The sequence below is a fragment of the Oncorhynchus tshawytscha genome, linkage group LG01 (genome assembly GCF_018296145.1).
Source record: "Oncorhynchus tshawytscha isolate Ot180627B linkage group LG01, Otsh_v2.0, whole genome shotgun sequence".
Classification (NCBI taxonomy): domain Eukaryota; kingdom Metazoa; phylum Chordata; class Actinopteri; order Salmoniformes; family Salmonidae; genus Oncorhynchus; species Oncorhynchus tshawytscha.
The window spans coordinates 59,602,807-59,616,435 of NC_056429.1; the positions used below are offsets into that span (position 1 = coordinate 59,602,807).

The 13,629-nt window shown below is 45.3% G+C and overlaps 1 protein-coding gene across 1 annotated transcript in view; it reads right to left on the minus strand.

Annotated features, from left to right (window-relative positions):
* LOC112254424 (sodium/potassium/calcium exchanger 3-like) overlaps positions 1-13,629 on the minus strand; it is a 143,691-nt gene that overhangs the window by 79,099 nt on the left and 50,963 nt on the right. The window contains exon 2 of the mRNA XM_024427007.2: positions 4,166-4,294. Within this exon, the coding sequence (XP_024282775.1) occupies positions 4,166-4,294 (129 nt within the window). The remainder of the gene's footprint in view (positions 1-4,165; positions 4,295-13,629) is intronic.

Below are 13,629 nucleotides of genomic sequence, written 5' to 3' on the forward strand. Positions count from 1 at the left end.
ACAAAATGTTTTTAAAAATCCAAGGGGGGTGAATACTTACAATACCCACTGTATTGTATATAAGTATTGTAGAATTGTGAAACGGTCAATTATGGACAATAACTGTGAACTTAAAATAATAATTGTCATAATAATCTTAATACATTCATTTTAGGATAAGGGGGGATTCAAATAGCTTAATTTCCAAATGTTCTGAGCATTTGAGATAGGGGTGTGTTGTATTCATTAGGTATGTTGAGGCTAATTTTTGAAGATGCATTATGATGCATTACAAGCTCCAAACATGTAAAAAAATGACAGTGATGACAATAATTGCATGACAATGAATCATTACCAAAAATTCCATAATCGTCACAGCCCTATCTGTAAGGCTATCCCTACCTGTCTGAATTTTCAATCTGTCACGCCCTGGTCAAAGTATTTTGTGTTTATCTTTATGTATTTGGTCAGGCCAGGGTGTGGCATGGGGTTTTTGTAATTGTGGTGTGTTTGTCTTGGGGTTTTGGTGGTGGTATTGGGATTGTAGCTTAGTGGGTTGTCTAGCAAGGTCTATCTGTCTGGAGTGGTTCTCAATCAGAGGCAGGTGCTTATCGTTGTCTCTGATTGGGAACCATATTTAGGCAGCCATATTCTTTGAGTTTGTCGTGGGTGATTGTCCTTAGTGTCCTATGTGTACTCGTTGTTAGTTTGCACCAGATAGGCTGTTTCGGTTTCGTTTATTGTTTTTTTGTAAGTTCGTGTTTTTTTGTTATATTAAACATGGATCGCAATCGACACGCTGCAGTTTGGTCCGACTCTCTTTCATCACCACTAGAAAACCGTTACAGAATCACCCACCACCAACGGACCAAGCGGCGTGTCAACAGGCAGGAGCAGCCGAAAAGGAGATGCTCACCAAGGATTTCTGGTCATGGGAGGAGATCTTCGACGGGGAGAGGACCCTGGGCTAAACCAGGGGAGTGTAGCCGCCCAAAGGAGCAACAGGAGAAGAGGCAACAGAGGCAGCAGCAGCAGGAGCAGCAGCAGCTACAGTGGGAGAGGTTGCACCACCTGGAGTTATGGACATGGGAGGAGGAATTGGACGGTAAAGGACCCTGGAATGAGCCTGAGATTATTGTCGCCCCAAAGCCGAGCTGGAGGCAGCAAAAGCAGAGAGGCGGCATTATGAGGAGCTAGCACGGCAGAGCGGATGGAAGCCCGAGAGTCAGCCCCAAAAATTTCTTGGGGGGGGGCTTACAGGGAGTATGGCTATGCCAGGTAGGAGACCTGCGCAAACTCCCTGTGCTTACCGGGGGGCTGGAGAGACCGGGCAGGCACCGTGTTATGCTGTGGAGCGCACGGTGTCTCCAGTGCGGCGAGCCAGGTAAGGTTGGGCAGGCTCGGTGCTCAAGAGCTCCAGTGCGCCTGCACGGTCCGGTCTATCCAGTACCACCTCCACACCCCAGCCCTCCGGTAGCAGCTCCCCGCACCAGGCTTCCTGTGCGTGTCCTCGATCCAGTACCACCAGTTCCAGCACCACGCACCAGGCCTTCAGTGTGCCTCGCCTGTTCAGCGCAGCCAGCGCTTTTCTCCTCTCCTGCGCTGCTGGAGTCTCCCGCCTGTTTAACGCAGCCAGAGCCTTCCTCCTCTACAGCGCTGCCGGAGCCTCCCGCCTGTTCAGCGCAGCCAGAGCCTTCCTCCTCTACAGCGCTGCCGGAGCCTCCCGCCTGTTTAGCGCAGCCAGAGCCTTTCTCCTCTCCTGCGCTGCCGGAGTCTCACGCCTATCTAGCGCTGTTAGAGCTTTCCTCATCTCCAGCGCTGCCGGAGTCTTCCGCCTGTTTAGCGCAGCCAGAGCCTTCCTCCGACACAGCGCTGCAGGAGTCTCCCGCCTGTTCAGCGCAGCCAGAGCTGCCAGTCTGCATGAAGCAGCCAGAGCTGTCAGTCTGCATGGAGCAGTCAGAGCTGTCAGTCTGCATGGAGCAGTCAGAGCTGTCAGTCTGCATGGAGCAGTCAGAGCTGTCAGTCTGCATGGAGCAGCCAGAGCTGTCAGTCTACATGAAGCAGCCCGAGCTGCCAGTCTGCATGAAGCAGCCAGTCTACATGGAGCAGCCAGAGCTGTCAGTCTACATGAAGCAGCCCGAGCTGCCAGTCTGCATGAAGCAGCCAGTCTACATGGAGCAGCCAGAGCTGTCAGTCCGCATGGAGCAGCCAGAGCTGTCAGTCCGCATGGAGCAGCCAGAGCTGTCAGTCTGCATGGAGCAGCCAGAGCTGTCAGTCCGCATGGAGCAGCCAGAGCTGTCAGTCTACATGAAGCAGCCCGAGCTGCCAGTCTGCATGAAGCAGCCAGTCTACATAGAGCAGCCAGAGCTGCCAGTCTGCATGAAGCAGCCAGTCTACATGGAGCAGCCAGAGCTGTCAGTCTGCATGAAGCAGCCAGAGCTGTCAGTCTGCATGGAGCAGCCAGTCTGCATGGAGCAGCCAGTCTGCACGGAGCTGTCAGTCTGCACGGAGCTGTCAGTCTGCACGGAGCTGTCAGTCTGTAAGGAGCTGCCAGTCTGCAAGGAGCTGCCAGTCTGCAAGGAGCTGCCAGTCAGCACGGAGCCGCCAGAGCGGTAGTCTGTAAGAAGCCGCCAGAGCTGTCAGCCTATATGGAGCAGCTAGTGCCGCCAGTCTGCCCAGCGCCGCCAGTGCCCCCGTCTGCCCAGCATCGCCAGTCTGCCCAGCGCCATCAGTCTGCCCAGCATCGCCAGTCTGCCCAGCATCGCCAGTCTGCCCAGCATCGCCAGTCTGCCCAGCATCGCCAGTCTGCCCAGCACCGCCAGTCTGCCCAGCTCGTCCAGTCTGCCCAGCTCGTCAGTCTGCCCAGCACCGCCAGTCTGCCCAGCGCCGCCAGTCTGCCAGACTCTTCCAGATCTGCCAGTCAGCCAGACTCTTCCAGATCTGCCAGTCAACCAGACTCTTCCAGATCTGCCAGTCAACCAGACTCTTCCAGATCTGCCAGTCAACCAGACTCTTCCAGATCTGCCAGTCAACCAGACTCTTCCAGATCTGCCAGTCAGCCAGGATCTGCCAGTCAGCCAGGATCTGCTGAAACCACCAGCCAGCCAGGAGCTGGTAGATCTATCTACCTGCCTGAGCTTCCTCTCACTCCTGAGCTTCCTCTCACTCCTGAGCTTCCTCTCACTCCTGAGCTTCCTCTCACTCCTGAGCTTCCTCTCACTCCTGAGCTTTCTCTCACTCCTGAGCTTTCTCTCACTCCTGAGCTTTCTCTCACTCCTGAGCTTTCTCTCACTCCCGAGCTTCCCTCAGTCCCGAGCTGCCTCGGTCCCGAGCTGTCCTTCAGTCCCGATCTGTTCCTCAGTCCAGTGGGGTTCTGGGTGAGGACTACTAGGCCATGGTCGGCGGCGAGGGTGGACTATCCAGGGACGAAGGGAGAGGGGACTAAGACATTAAAGGAGTGGGGTCCACGTCCCCGCGCCGGAGCCGCCACCATGGACAGACGCCCACCCGGACCCTCCCTATTGTTTTGAGGTGCGTTCGGGAGTCCGCACCTTAGGGGGTTCTGTCACGCCCTGGTCAAAGTATTTTGTGTTTATCTTTATGTATTTGGTCAGGCCAGGGTGTGGCATGGGGTTTTTGTAATTGTGGTGTGTTTGTCTTGGGGTTTTGGTGGTGGTATTGGGATTGTAGCTTAATGGGTTGTCTAGCAAGGTCTATGGCTGTCTGGAGTGGTTCTCAATCAGAGGCAGATGCTTATCGTTGTCTCTGATTGGGAACCATATTTAGGCAGCCATATTCTTTGAGTTTGTCGTGGGTGATTGTCCTTAGTGTCCTATGTGTACTCGTTGTTAGTTTGCACCAGATAGGCTGTTTCGGTTTCGTTTATTGTTTTTTTGTAAGTTCGTGTTTTTTTTGTTATATTAAACATGGATCGCAATCGACACGCTGCAGTTTGGTCCGACTCTCTTTCATCACCACTAGAAAACCGTTACACAATCCCCTTAATTTATTTGATTTCATCTCTACTCCAGTCTTCCCTATATCCTGCAGGAATCCCACATGGGACTCCCATGTATACTAATTCCAAAGCTTCAACTCCACTACAGAATTTCTCGCTTGGCCAATAGTTTCACCAACCTGGCAACCAAAAGTTGAATCACAACTTCTAAAGCGGGGCCTGCCCTACCTGGCTCAGTGCAGTTTTTGGACGGGGGGTCCAACAGAAGGTCTGTCTCGTTGTCCCAGGACTCCTGTAGTAGCCTCCGACTCTCCCATCTGGCACCCTCCTCAGTAGTAAGGCTGGAGATGTCATAACCTGGGATGGAAAGATAGAGCATTGTTAAGAGTTAAAATTACACTGGAAGTTTTGCATACCATAAAAGAGTGGGCCACCTCAAAAATGTTAACAATAGAGCTAATGCTTTCCATGATAAACATTTGGATATATCTGTTGTGTGAGGCTAGATTGGAGCACACAGTTCATGGAATGTGTCACATAGGACACATAGCTCAGAGCTCAGCCCAATTCTAATTATCAGATACCAGAACTCAGAAATTCAAATTCCAACCAAACCTAGCTTGGCATGTCAGAATAAAATGAGACACTGTAGTTATGAAATCATTAGGAGCGTTCCTACGACAACACAGTCAGCAGTGGAATGCTCCAGAGGCCCTGGGGTGATCATTTCGGCAGCTCATTCATCTGGGTCACCATGTCCTCAAGCCACCACCTCCAATTCAATGCAGCTCCCAAGATGCAACAGGGCACGACATTACGATTTGGCAATGCCTGATAATAATAGCCCTTACCATATTGATCAAAACTGGGAATAAAAACAATCACAGCTTTGCTCGCCTGTCTACTGTAAATGTTGAGGAGCAGGCGGATAGGATGAAGACACATGGACACTGAGTGGGGAAACTAGGAAGGGTCCATGTTGTGTGACTGTAATCATAGATTATGAATACAGATCCTATAAATAACTATAATGGAATATGTCTGTCCTTATGTGTTTGTAAGACTGCAGAGCATTTCCTCTTTGTAGGACAATATTCTATTTTATGATCTGAAGTGTTTATTTCAACCTTGGCTATATCAGAAAGGCCCACTGTGTCTCTCTCCTTCCCTCTTTTTTTTCTCTCTCTCTCTCTCTCTCTGGCCACTCTACCATAAAGGCCTGATTGGTGGAGTGCTGCAGAGATGGTTGTCCTTCTGGAAGGTTTTCCCATCTAGCTCTGTCAGAGTGACCATCGTGTTCTTGGTCACCTCCCTGACCAAGGCCCTTCTCCCACGATTGCTCAGTTTGGCTGGGCGCCCAGCTCTAGGAGGAGTCTTGGTGGTTCCAAACTTATTCAGTTTAAGAATGATTGAGGCCACTGTGATCTTGGGGACCTTCAAGGCTGCAGAAATATTTTGGTACCCGTCCCCTGATCTGTGCCTCTACACAATCCTGTCTCAGCACTCTACGGACAATTCCTTCAACCTCATGGCTTGGTTTTTGCTCTGACATGCACTGTCAACTGTGGGACCTTAAATAGACAGGTGTGTGCCTTTCCAAATAATGTACAATCAATTGAATTTAACACAGGTGGACTCCAATAAAGTTGTAGAAACATCTCAAGTATGATAAATGGAGTCTCATAGCAAAGGGTCTGAAAACTGGGTCTGAAAAAGTAGATAAGGTATTTCTGCTTTTTATTTTTATAAATGTGAAAAAATGTATAAAAACCTGTCTTCACTTTGACATTGTGTGTAGATTGGTGAGGAAAATGTTGAATTTAATCCATTTTAGAATTAGGCTGTAACGTAACAACATGTGGAACAAGTCAAGGGGTCTGAATACTTTTTGAATGCACCTTACACGTACACACACGTATGCACGCAGAATGATTTTCTGTTGTGGAGTAGAGGCAGTAGAGGCCTGTTCAATGAGCCAGAATGCACCCAGGAGCTGGAGTTACTACCGAGATGTGTATAGGGGTGTAGCTGTGACCATACCATATTACAGCCACACCAGCAGTCATGAGTCATGACTGCAGTAAAATCCCACGTGACCATTTAGGTCATCTCTTTTATGCACTCTGGACACGTGTTAGTAGTATCCAACTTGCTAACGATCATCAGGTCCTAATGGCTTGGTACTCAGGACTCTATTGTCCCTCTAACCACTCTGACATCAAGGCAAATGCAATCGAAAATCACATCAAACACTTACCAGCAAAACAGTAGGCCTATCGTACTTTTAAAACACCTCACTATGATGATAATTTGAATAAAGAAGTTTAACAGCAGGTTGAAACTGAGTGTAAAACATGGTTGTTGTGGATGTTGTTTCAAAGCCTGACAACAAAATGGACAACGCTTTCCAAGGTGATGATTAATTCAAAACACCCATACGCATATTAAATCTTATGCGTATAGGCTTAGGAACACACAACAAATGGAGTAAAAATTATGATTGTGCCTAAGGTTGCACATTTTGGGGAATATTCAGAGATGGAAACTTTCCGACTTAAAGGGAATATATGGGAATTAATGGAACTATATGCAAATTAATATTAATAGCATTTAAATGTAGATGTTTTTTGCATTGGACATATTTACCATATCATATGGTGACAGAAACTTAAATAAGTAGACATAATTGCAAATTATTAAATTCTTCCAATATATATATATATTTTAAATATTTAGCTACGAATTGAACTTTAATTAAATGAGTTGACTCTTCACATGGGATGATTTCACTGAACAACAAAATAAAGGGAATATTGAATGACCCCCAATGATCCATCGCATCTCCCCAAAAAGTTTTCAACATGATAGTCGAGAAACTAAAGCTTTGGTTGTCTTCCTCTCAGGCTTCCATGTCTTCTCCCTGAATCTCCTCAATGTTCACCTCTTGAACATCAGACTCTGAGGCCTCATATTTACTGTCACTTTCCAACCCTGTTGAGGATGGATCGTTGTCAGGCTCAAAAAGCCTCAAATTTGCAAACCCTTGTATTGGTCAGCCTGTTGAAAGCTTTGGTGTGTGTGTAGCCAAAGAAAGGCCAGTTGCACTCCGAGGCGGCTGATGTTGGTGGGATTTGGAGGATGATGGAGGCAACAGGGGAAAGAGCCTGTAATCCACAAAGTCCCTTCCACCAGGTGGCTGATGAGATATGTAAGCACGACGGCCATATTGCATCTCCATTCCAAAGCCCTTGCTTGGATGTGTACAGTGCCTTGCGAAAGTATTCGGCCCCCTTGAACTTTGCGACCTTTTGCCACATTTCAGGCTTCAAACATAAAGATATAAAACTGTATTTTTTTGTGAAGAATCAACAACAAGTGGGACACAATCATGAAGTGGAACGACATTTATTGGATATTTCAAACTTTTTTAACAAATCAAAAACTGAAAAATTGGGCGTGCAAAATTATTCAGCCCCTTTACTTTCAGTGCAGCAAACTCTCTCCAGAAGTTCAGTGAGGATCTCTGAATGATCCCATGTTGACCTAAATGACTAATGATGATAAATACAATCCACCTGTGTGTAATCAAGTCTCCGTATAAATGCACCTGCACTGTGATAGTCTCAGAGGTCCGTTAAAAGCGCAGAGAGCATCATGAAGAACAAGGAACACACCAGGCAGGTCCGAGATACTGTTGTGAAGAAGTTTAAAGCCGGATTTGGATATAAAAAGATTTCCCAAGCTTTGAACATCCCAAGGAGCACTGTGCAAGCGATAATATTGAAATGGAAGGAGTATCAGACCACTGCAAATCTACCAAGACCTGGCCGTCCCTCTAAACTTTCAGCTCATACAAGGAGAAGACTGATCAGAGATGCAGCCAAGAGGCCCATGATCACTCTGGATGAACTGCAGAGATCTACAGCTGAGGTGGGAGACTCTGTCCATAGGACAACAATCAGTCGTATATTGCACAAATCTGGCCTTTATGGAAGAGTGGCAAGAAGAAAGCCATTTCTTAAAGATATCCATAAAAAGTGTTGTTTAAAGTTTGCCACAAGCCACCTGGGAGACACACCAAACATGTGGAAGAAGGTGCTCTGGTCAGATGAAACCAAAATTGAACTTTTTGGCAACAATGCAAAACGTTATGTTTGGCATAAAAGCAACACAGCTCATCACCCTGAACACATCATCCCCACTGTCAAACATGGTGGTGGCAGCATCATGGTTTGGGCCTGCTTTTCTTCAGCAGGGACAGGGAAGATGGTTAAAATTGATGGGAAGATGGATGGAGCCAAATACAGGACCATTCTGGAAGAAAACCTGATGGAGTCTGCAAAAGACCTGAGACTGGGACGGAGATTTGTCTTCCAACAAGACAATGATCCAAAACATAAAGCAAAATCTACAATGGAATGGTTCAAAAATAAACATATCCAGGTGTTAGAATGGCCAAGTCAAAGTCCAGACCTGAATCCAATCGAGAATCTGAGGAAAGAACTGAAAACTGCTGTTCACAAATGCTCTCCATCCAACCTCACTGAGCTCGAGCTGTTTTGCAAGGAGGAATGGGAAAACATTTCAGTCTCTCGATGTGCAAAACTGATAGAGACATACCCCAAGCAACTTACAGCTGTAATCGCAGCAAAAGGTGGCGCTACAAAGTATTAACTTAAGGGGGCTGAATAATAAGCTTCAATGTGGTGCTCTTATTCTTCTCACTTTGCTTGGTGAGGTAGATTGCTGTTGTAACTTGATGACCCTTCAAATACCTAACCATTTCCTTGGCTCTCTTGTAGAGTGTATCCATTGTTTCAGTGCCAAGATGTCCTTGAGGAGCAGATTCAATGTAAGAGCAGCACAGCCAATGGGTGTGATGTGTGGGTAGGACTCCACTTTAGACCAAGCAGCCTTCATGTTCACAGCATTGTCTGTCACCAGTGCAAATAGCTTCTGTGGTCCAAGGTCATTGATGACTGCCTTCAGCTCATCTGCAATGTAGAGACCGATGAGTCTGTTACCCCTCTTGTCTGTGCTCTTGTAGAATACTGGTTGAAGGGTGGATATGATGTATTTAATTATTCCTTGCCCACGAACATTCGAACACCCATCAGAGATGATTGCAATACAGTCTGCTTTCTCTATGATTTGCCTGACCTTCTTTAACTCTGTTGAACTCTGTATCTGGCAAATGAGTAGATAAAGCATGTCTGGTTGGTGGGGTGTAGGCTGGGCGAAGAACATTTATAAATCTCTCCCAATACACATTGCCTGTGTATGGGTCATTTCATCAGCATTTCTCTGACTACGTTCCTTCATTGAGTCCAAAAATGTCTGATTCCAGGAGGAACATGAGCTGTTGCTATTGATAAGGTGTCTAATTCATTATTTTTTTGTCAGAGATGGCTTGTTGTAAGCACTGAGGGAACTTTATGCACTTGGCCAAATGATTCTGCATCTTTGTTGCATTCTTCCCATATAATTTGTCACAGTATTTGCAAATGTACACAGCTTTTCCTTCTACTTTAGCTGCAGTGAAATGTCTCCACACATCACATAGTGCCCGTGGCATTTTCCTGTAAAGATTATTTAAAAAATTGTAAAAAAACAATTACAATTCCATGTACAGATAAATAGTTAAGCAGTTAGAATTAACAACTCCTTTGTAAGATAACTGTTTTAAAATGAAACATGTATGGAAACAGGTGAATTAATACTCCTCAGTTAGCAGACTCAAGCAAGCTAAAATCCACATGGTAGCAAAAACTAACTAGCAGAAATTGTGAACAAGTTAGAAATGATTTAAACAGACTTTGCTGTTGGCTACTATTTAGTAATCAAAAATCATGTATGTCATATACAATATATTCACCCCATGCAGTATTGTAATCATAACCAGAAAGCATGTAGTCCTTGGCTCAGACAGTGTAGAAGTGTGGGCTCAATAGCATCTCATTAGTACATGCTGTACATGTGATGGAAGAATGCACTGTGCATGCAGAGGGCTGCAATTCAATTGAATTGTGGATAGTTTAATCAAAATATGCCACAAGACCTAGAATTGCCTTATGTGTGTCCCACAAAAAAGGTTCACTGTTATAAGCTAACTTTTTTGATGAATTTAAGCAAAATTCCCAATATTGCCGGGCTTAACTTGACATGAAAGATTTCCGGAAATAAACATTTACTGGAAAGTTTCCGAGCCTTTGCAACCCTAATTGTGCCGTAATACAATACATAGCATAACAGCATCTTACTCATGGCAACACAACTGATTTAAGATGTGGTCTAGCCTGTGCTCCAAAATTAGTGTGGGCTGTATTATAATGCATACTGGATGGACTGGTTACCTTGTGCTACACTCCAAAATGTCTATACATGAGTCTGGGAGAGAAGGTATAGCTCTAGACGATGTTGTTGGTTCATGTTTATGAACCAACTGTCAATTGCCGTGACAGCGGCAATCTTTTGCATGACAATAACCTGGCTGAAAATAATTCACAGGCCTAGATGTCACGTAATTGCCAATGCTGGGACCAGGGAGAGTAGTGATGACATTGCACACACACACACACACACACACACACACACACACACACACACACACACACACACACACACACACACACACACACACACACACACACACACACTTACTTACTTACTTATAGGCCGCATCTTGGCAGAGAACAATAAAGCCTCACTCATCGTATCAGTTACATGGAAGGTTCGCTTTTAAACTAGACAGAGATATTTGCCATCATTAGACATGTGCTTGATAGTGACCTTTTAGTGTCTATGGACAACATCCACCTACACAGCATGCAGAGGAGTTTACATAAGGCCCATTCACACGTTAGCCCAGGGCTATGGGAGATTTTAGCCTGGGGCTAAGCAAGTGTTCACACCTGCACATTCTAAAGTGGGCTAGCACCAAACTTAGCCAAGGGCTTGCTGGCCCTGCTCCTGACTTTTAGGGTCTAGCCCCGGAAACACGGTGCCAAAATAGCCTAGAATGCTCACTGTCCAATTACAAAAGCTGGATTTAGGACAGCATTAACACCACAGAGCCTGCTGCTTTTTCTCCAAATTGTAAAAGCAAGCAGAGCATAAACTGACTACTCTTTAGTTGACTGATATAGAGGACAAGGTAACTGCTGTTTGACAGAAAAAAAAGTATGTATTCCAAGTGCTGAGCTAGTAATGTAACTGACATTTTATGTTAGCTAATGTTTCATCCCCTTTTGACTGAAGTGAATGAACTCCTAGCAGCTAGTTAGCTAGCTAGTAGCTACCACAGCCACTTCAGCTCTACCTAGCCTCTAGCTATCTGTCAGGTAGCAGTATCTAACGGCTGTACTGTATATTGGAATTTTTTGTAGCCTTTGTTTTGTCCCGTTACAATAGAAGTAAATTTGATGATGTACCATTAGCTAGAGCTAGCCAAAAGACCAATATGCTTATGTTTTTTCATCGCAATATGAGTTTTTATTGTTCAGTACAGCAATGTAACATTATTGATTTGTCAGTTTCCCTAGCTAATTACTTACTTTTCACACTGACATGGTATAAACAGGTTACAGGCTTCACTGTCATGGTGCACAGTCAGTACACACCACTATACTCATCATGTCTTATCAGGATCAGATAGTGACAGGTGTCCCTGCAGGGTAAGACAGTCAGAGAAAACCAGTCTACGGAGCTCAAGTGAATTTTGCAGTATATTATAACAATCAGTGAATGGATATAAAGTTCCATCTTGAGTTCATGGCTAGGCTACAGTCAGGGATCTGGGAATAATGGTAATTTCAATTATTGAACCATTGATTCTATTCATGGATAATATAATGTATAAATGTACACCAAGGTAATTCTTTGTCATGCCTCATCTGAGCAGGATCAGATAGTGACAGGGGTCTCATCAGGGTCTGGCAGCCAGGGAAGACCAGTCTGTGACAGCGCAGAGTGGGATTTTTGCCAACATAACACTTCATTTTCTCTGTGCAGCAAACACTGGACAAGCAAGAAGCTTCAAATATTGAAACTCTTTTAAGGCAATCTGACAACCTCTAAAGTTGATTTCCAAACGGATAGGCTTTTCCTGATGACACAAAACACGTCAAACAAAACTGTGAGGAAGACCTGGGAGACGCTATTCATGATGATAAATGGATACAGATATTTTAGAATGCCCAGTCGTGTTCATATCATCTCAGACATAAAGTACTGCAGTTTAAGACCATCCATAGAACGTACTATATGCCAATGACATTGGATATCATGCACTCAGAAATTGTATTCTTCTGCTGCATAAGTCATGGTCTTGTGAAGGCATGCAGAATTCTGGCAAAAAGTATGTTATTTTATGTCAGCATGTCTACAGATTCTCCCATTTTTGTTTGCTTGGAAAGGTTGATAATGGAGACTGTTAACAGAAGAAACTGTGTAACCTAGCAGTTATAGCAGCTAAGAAATCCATTTAATTAATTGGAAGGTTGGTTATCTTAAAACAATGGATGGAAGAAATGTCAAGTTATGTACAGTGCATTCGGAAAGTATTCAGACCCCTTGACTTTTTTCAGGTTATTTTTCCCCCTCGTCAATCTGCACACAATACCTCATAATGACAAATCAAAAACAGGTTTTTAGACATTTTAGCAAATGTATAAAAAAACCTGAAATACCTTATTTACCAAAGTATTGATACTTTGCTATGAGACTCGAAATTGAGCTCAAGTGCATCCTGTTTCCATTGATCATCTTTAAGATGTTTCTACAACTTGATTGGAGCCCACCTGTGGTAAATTCAATTGATTGGACATGATTTAGAAAGGCACACACTTGTCTATTTAAGGTCCCACAGTTGACGGTGCATGTCAGAGCAAAAACCAAGCCATAAGGTCGAACGGATTTGTCCGTAGAGTGCCGAGACAGGGCTGTGCGGAGGCACAGATCTGGGGAAGGGTACCAAAACATTTCTGCAGCATTGAAGTTCGCCAATAACACATTGGCCTCCATCAATTCTTAACTGGAAAAAGTTTGAAACAACAAGACTCGACAAGACTAGAGCTGGCCGCCCAGCCAAACTGAGCAATCGTGGGAGATGGGCCTTGGTCAGGGAAGTGAGTTCCTCCAGAGTTCCTTTGTGGAGATGGGGGAACTTTCCAGAAGGACAACCCTCTCTGCAGCACTCCACCAATCAGGCCTTTATGGTAGAGTGGCCAGACAGTAGGCACTCCTCAGTAAAAGGCACATGACAGCCCACTCTTAAGACCATGAGAAACAATACTCTCTGGTCTGATGAAACCAAGATTTAACTCTTTGGCCTGAATGCCAAGCAACACATCTGGAGGAAACCTGGGACCATCCCTAAGGTGAAGCATGGTGGTAGCATCATGATGCTGTGTGGATGTTTTTCAGTGGCAGGGACTGGCAGACTAGTCAGGACCGAGGGAAAGATGAACGGCACCAAGTACAGAGAGAACCTTGATGTAAACCTGCTCCAGAGTGCTCAGGACCTCAGACTGGGGCAAAGGTTCACCTTCCAACAGGACATCGACCCTAAGCACACAGCCAATACAACGCAGGAGTGGCTTGGGGACAAGTCTCTGAATGTTGTTGAGTGGCCAAGCCAGAACCCGGACTTGTACCCGATCAAACATCTCTGGAGAGACCTGGAAATAGGTGTG